The sequence below is a fragment of the Pundamilia nyererei genome, unplaced genomic scaffold, assembly GCF_000239375.1.
Source record: "Pundamilia nyererei isolate P.nyererei 1_Seehausen unplaced genomic scaffold, PunNye1.0 scaffold00079, whole genome shotgun sequence".
Classification (NCBI taxonomy): Eukaryota; Metazoa; Chordata; class Actinopteri; order Cichliformes; family Cichlidae; genus Pundamilia; species Pundamilia nyererei.
In genome coordinates, this window is record NW_005187480.1 from 2,702,300 (window position 1) to 2,709,040 (window position 6,741).

The 6,741-nt window shown below is 38.2% G+C and overlaps 1 protein-coding gene across 1 annotated transcript in view; it reads right to left on the minus strand.

Annotated features, from left to right (window-relative positions):
• The window catches only part of gm2a (ganglioside GM2 activator), a 9,405-nt gene extending 6,261 nt beyond the window's left edge, over positions 1–3,144 (minus strand). The window contains exons 1-2 of the mRNA XM_005737757.2: positions 2,898–3,144; positions 2,257–2,409 (exon numbers count right to left, since the gene is read on the minus strand). Of these exons, the coding sequence (XP_005737814.1) occupies positions 2,257–2,409; positions 2,898–2,993 (249 nt within the window). The 5' untranslated portion in view covers positions 2,994–3,144. The remainder of the gene's footprint in view (positions 1–2,256; positions 2,410–2,897) is intronic.
• Positions 3,145–6,741: the final 3,597 nt, after the last annotated feature.

Sequence of the window (6,741 nt, forward strand, 5' to 3'; positions counted from 1 at the left end):
CATCTCAGGAAAAAAAAAAGCACCGAAATAAAGCACCGAAATGTGCGCTGCTTTTCGGTCTGGTTACTACCGTTTATGTCAGAACCGGTGCCATACCGGTACCCATCCCTACTCACAAGTGACTAAAACCAAGACCCTTTCACTCCACATAAACTTTAACTGTCAAAGTGAAAGTACACGTGGGCAATGAAACAATAAAACGAGGAGCTGTTTCCTCAGGGCCGAGGTCTAACTAAACTCAATAACTGTTCAAAAAATACTCAATAACTGTACTCGATTTAGGGATGGGCACACTTCATTGGGACTTTGTAGGATTCTGACAGAGAGTCAGACGACTTTTTGCTTTGCCAAATAATAAGAATATTATACCAGACAGTTAAACCACTGTTGAGTAACCTTGTGCCTGTTACTTAAGTTAACCCTGTGGAGGATGACACTGCTATAAACTAGTCAGGTTTTTCCTAACATTTCAATACTTAACTAAAGGAATAAAGAGAAAGAATTTTGTCCGTTTCCATCAGCTCTAAGTTATTCAACCCACTCATTAATTAAAATCCATCAAGTTATTCACCTCAGTCAAGCATCAACAAAATATCCTCTATTTTGCCTGCAAAATACAAAGAGTTATAAGTAGAGCTGGGCGATAGAACGATAACGATATGTATTGCGATATAACTTTTTCTCGATCGAAAAATTTAACTATTGCAATAGACCTCACCGCTCTTGTCCTCTTTAAAAAACAAAAACAAAAAAACAAAACAAGAACAGCCAATCCAAATTAAGTAGCGCAGAGCCGAACCAATCACAGCCGCAGCGTCACGTCACGTGACTTGTTACGTACAGCACAAGTGCCAAGCCGCACATGTGTATTTGTTTGGGAAGCAGCCAGCCGCCGTACCGCCCGGGTAATGGAGGAAATGAGTGTGCCGACTAGAGAAAAATCAACCGAGAGCGTGACCGAAGGTTACCGAAAAGAAAACCGATGATGGTTCCAATGCCGGAGAGATTGTCGAACGGAAGAGCCATAGAAGTTCCTAGTGTGAAGGTATTTCGGCTATGTCAAGTCTGACAAAAAACAGTAGCGCGCACTATAAATTGTGCCGAAAGAAAGTCTGGAAATACAATAAACCGGTGCATGCTCAATCTCTGACTGGAAGCGCTAATTCGTCATTCGGCTTTTGTCAGACTAAAGTAGCTGTTAAAACTGTTTGAAAAGCTAAGCTATACAACAAGGAGAGATTGAGAATTTCCTTTTAGTTCTGTTTATTTGATATTGACAAAAGTTAGTCAGTTTTGTCTGTTCTGCTGTAAAACAAACTAAGATTTATTTTTAGAATTAATATTTTGTTTCTAAGTGGAATTGACAATTTAGTCTGTTTTGTTTGTTCTATTTTGAAACTTAAACGCTTTAGCGGCTGCCTTTTGTGTAGTTTGCAATATTTGCCTTTATTTATCTGAAAAAGTCTCATGTTCCTTAAGTACATCTACCCTGTTGAACTTATTATGGGAAATAAATATTTAAGTCAAAACAAGCTGCTGATTATTTCACATTTTACTTGTGAGCAACGGCACATTTAAATCTTACAAATATAGTTATTTGGCTTATATCGTGATAGATATCGTTATCGCCTGAAATGGAAAAAACCTATCGTGATATGAAAAAATCTTATATCGCCCAGCTCTAGTTATAAGCAATATTAGGCACAATTCAATTCAATCTTTATTGGCAGACTTCATGTCCATAAAAACAAGACAAAAAAAAAAAAAAAAAAAAAAACACACACACACACACACACACACACACACACACACACACACACACACACACAGTTTTCTGATGAGTAGGAGACTCACAGTGCACATTTTAACCTTGAGATACTCGTTTGTGTTTGACCACCTGCCCAGGGTGTAGCCCACCTCTTGCCTGATGACAGCTGACAAAGGCTCCATCTCAGCTCAACCGGTTGATCCGGTTAATTTGCCCGTGTGTGTTTGGAACTTGTGAGTTTGTGAAGTGTGCTGAATGCAGCTCCCTCTAATGAAAAAAATTAAACAAAAACCATTTCAAACTGGGAGACATTTAAGCCCTTTGTTCACTGTGGCTGCGCTGAAAGGGAAGTGCTAAAACTAACAAAGTACCCTACTGCTTCCTTTAAAATCTGCTCCTTTTGATGTTAGTCATAAATGAAAAATTATTTGTGAAACTCGACTGAAAGCATCCTCATGTCACTGCCATCCATAGATAAGCGTACTCACAGACAGAGGAGTGCCGAGTTCAACGGCTGTGGACCCAGAAGCGGAGGCTGTCAGATCACCTGGGATGGAGATTGGGTCTGGAGACATGGTGAGGGTCTTCAGCACAGCTGGAGCATCAGGCGGTCCGCAGTTCTTCCAGTCGAAACCCAAAACCTGCAAAATGCATAAAACTATGTTTAAACCTCAGATATTTCCCATCACGGTCAGAACGCTCCCGCATTTCCGTATTCCAGGAAAATCAACTTGTCCAGACGTGAAAGCTGAGTGACGCAGTCCAAACAGACAGCAATCAAGGAATCATTGGATTCACGACTTTCATGTTTGTTTCTTGGATACTGCAGTGTTTTTCATTTATTTATCTCTCTCTAATGTTTCCATTGTGGATCCACTCTCTTCAGCTCAGTTTGTGCTTCCGGGTTTAGTTTAGAAGAGCTGTTACAGCTCGGTAGTCTCAACCCTGGACCTCGCCGAGCCCCCACACGCACGTGCAGTTTTAAGGCTCTACGACGACTCCGGCAGGTTTCACGGATGAACCGTCCACATTTAGTACGTGAGGTCCCCTAAAACAGCACGGTGGGAGCTTCGGTGTGGATAAATAAAACCCGCACAGAGGCTTTGGTACCCGGCGGAATTTGGCTCACCTGTACGTTCCTGACGTTCTTCCACCCGAAGGAGCCGCAGCTCACCTGAGCTAAAGCGGCAGCTACGAGCACCGTTACGGCCACACGTTTGTCCATCCTCACGTTTGTGGCACAGTTCCACAGTGCCTTTAAACAGAGCGTCGACGGCTTATACCTTGCAGCACTTCCGTATTTACGATCGCGCTGACTGTAGTCACGTGACGAAACAGCACGTCTTCTTCTTTATATTGTTTATTGGCGGTTGCCAAACAGCAAAATGGTGTATTACCGCCACCAACTGGTGTGGAGTGTGAACAGAAATGAAAAATAAATAAATAAATACAAAATTCAAATCCTAGCAAACAAATCGGTCTGCCTTAAAAATTAAATAAGGCCTGATAACTTTCACTTCTCGAGTTCTTACGAAATAAATCAACCAAGTCCAGTTTCACTTTCATATCAGAAAGCTTTTCGATCAGTTGTCTTCTTTCAGCATCATATTTCTGACAGTGCACTGAAACATGCTCTATTATTTCTTCTTCTCTATTGCAGTCACACTTACTGTACGATGTTTTCCTATTAAAAACAACATACTATTCAAACCAGCGTGCCCAAATCTGAGTCAGGATATAATCGTTTACTCTCTCCTGTTCCTTCCTGTGCTTCTCATTTCGCCTGTTTTCCTTTGGATTTTTTGCCTTTTCCTGTCTTCTTCCCATTGCTTTTGCGACCTTTCTTTCATTTTGTGCTGTATTTTGCTCTTAATCTCTGTCCTACTGCCCTTATCATTTCCCTTAACTCCATGATGCAGTGGTACCCATAAGACAGTGACCATAAACCCCAACATAGTAACTCTGTATAACTGTTTGGTGAATCTCCATCAGAACATCAGGTCTGCAATCTGAGTGACTGTCTAGCAAACTAGCCAATGATGAGCTAGGATCTGAGTGTATCACAGATCTCAGTGGTCTTGGATCTTCAATCCACTGGACAGCTAACAGTATTGAAACCATTCATTACATCCAACCTTTGTGGGGGGTTTAAACCAGGAATTAAACACTGCTGTGGAAATTCAATGGTGCTCAGATGTCAGAGTGAAATTTGGATAAAAAAAATTAAAAAAAAAGATTTTTTTAAAGTTGTGTTTGTTCTCTGTGCAGTGAAATACATCCAAATGAACAAGTTGACTATTTTCTCAGTGAAGTAAGTATTTTTGACAAAGTCTGTTCCAAAGCAGCAGAAAAGATTTTTATTTTACATATAAAAACATCCGAACACAGAGAGACAATGCAGAAACAGGAGGGGAGAGCAGAGGTGGAGTCTCACACTCATGTACCTGACCTGGTCATGTGTGTCTCAGTTGATTGACTCTGAGCACAGTGTTTAAAGAACGTATTACCGTGGAAAATAAATAAATGATAATCAGCAGAAGCTTTTTCAATGCAAAAACAAAAACACTACAATATTCTTTCTGTGGTAACAGCAAAATCATTTTTCTACAGCATGGAATTAAATTACGTCCTGTATCTGCACCATAACGCCTGTAGATGTCGCTGTAGGACAGAATAGAAATTATCTAAAGTTTTTTTTTCATTCAAACCTTTATTTAAACCTCAGTACAATACAAAATAGAATTAAACAGTACCGTATTAATGGTGTTGTACTTACAAAAAAATTGGATACTATAGACAACCAAATGAAAGAACAATTTTCAGAACCTACAATATAAATATGCTAGGAGGAAAGTAACCAATCAAGCCAAAGAATAAAGTGATTGAAAGATCTTGATTTTTTCACAAACACCAATAGTTTTTATAGCTTTTGGGTTAGTGGAGTTCTTAATTGAACTAAGATACTGTACAAGTTCAAAGGAGAATACATAAAAAGAGGGATGTCTTCCTAAACATTTGGACTTGTGAATATGAAATTTAGCCATTAAAATTAACAAGTTAATCATATATCTGTTATCAAAGTTGAATTGTCTTTGGTTTGTGTTGGTTTGTGTTTTGTGTAAGTTGAAGGGCTATGTCTGATGTTAATGTATCTGGTTTTGCTTCCCCTTGTCTCGCCTGATTTGCCCCAGCTGTGTTTCCCTCCTGTTACCCATTCCCTGATTGCTCCCTCTGTGTATTTAAGCCCTGTGTTTCTTTATGTCTGTGTCGTTATCTACCCTCATTTATGCTGTGTGGCCTGCTCGCTCGCTCGCTCGCTCGCTCATGTAAGTTTATTTGGATTGTTTTGTTACATTTTGCCATCCAGCAATAAAAGCTGAGTTTTGAAATACACTTTTGCCTGCCGTGAGTCTGCACTTTGGGTCCTATTCCTGCCTGCACACAGCGACTCCTGACAGTATCAATGTCTAAATTGAATTTGCTTTGAAGATAATCTTTAGAATGATAAATTCTGTGTATTAATTTATAAGAACTATCTTTAATTTTGTTGGTAATTAAAAACTGATTAGGGAGTCTCCAAACTTCGTTCCACATAATACCATCTGACAACCGGTTCCAGAAAAAAAATTACATATGGTACCGTGGTTATACTACTCTGAAATAAAGATCTGATAGCTTTATTGTTTTAGATTGCTTAGAAAACCAAATCTTGCCAACAAAAGTTTGTATAGGAGATGCCAACAGCCTGTGGAATGAAGTGATATTAGGTTGATTCATAAACTGCATACAAACCCCTGATGGTATTGAGCCAAATACTTTTGTATAATAATGACGATTTATAGCTAAATTGAAACGTAAACAAAATTCTTCATAGGAGAAAAGCACACCATTTGAATCAAATAATTGGTTGACTAAAACAATGTTATTCCTAAACCAACTAAGAAGAAAGATTTTCTTTTAAATAAAATATCCTTGTTATTTGAGATATAATAATTGTGTGGACTAAAGTTATGCTTGTAAATAAGAGTCCATGCTAAAAAAGCTTGATGATGAAAAGCAGAGATTTTTATAGAGATTTTATCAATATCAAAATTACAGTTAAGGAAAAATTCAGTGCCACCTAACTTAGAAAACATGAACACGGGTATAGTATTCCAATTTGAAGTAGGATTAGTAATGAAATTATCTAAAATTCTTCATCAAATACCTAAAAACACAACGTGCAGAAGAAGTTGAGCTCGCAGCAGGAAGCATTAATTTTGTAAAACTGATGTGATTCAGCTTCAGTGGACACATGACACTCTGATAGTTACACTCATTGACTGTAGAAAACAATGGTTACACTGACGTGTTAATGTGGTTCTGTGGTTATTATTCAAATCATGGTTTTTAATGTAAACCAGAAGTAAAATGATAGTTATGGTGTGTTAATACGACCATAACACACCACTTTAAATTTAAACACATCGATTTGAACTTGTCCTTCACATGAATCTGATTTTTTTTTCTCCCATTAGCAACTGAACTATAAACAGCTGTAATGGGGAAAAAAATACTTATGAATATTATTAGGGCAGTACTCAAGCCCAGACATTTTATAATCAAATAATGATTGTGACCACAATAATAAAGAAGTGAAGAAAAGAAGACAAAATAAAGAAAAAAAGCTTTAAACTTCAAAGCAGATGATGTCACACCAGAGTTTATTTAGAGGCATGTGTACTCAGCCCAACACTTATAATCTATGAACGGTTTTCAAACGCTTTCTTTAACAAAGAGAGTAAATTCTCAGGAAACAAATACATATTCAAACACAACGGGCAATAACACAGCTAATCCAGACAGTGTCAGGAGTCATGTCTCAGCAAATGATGTGAGGCCACTCCTGGACCAATTGCTAAACACCAATTCAATTCAAGGTTCTTTATTTGTCACATGCATAGTTATACAAGTATAACACACAGTGAAATGTA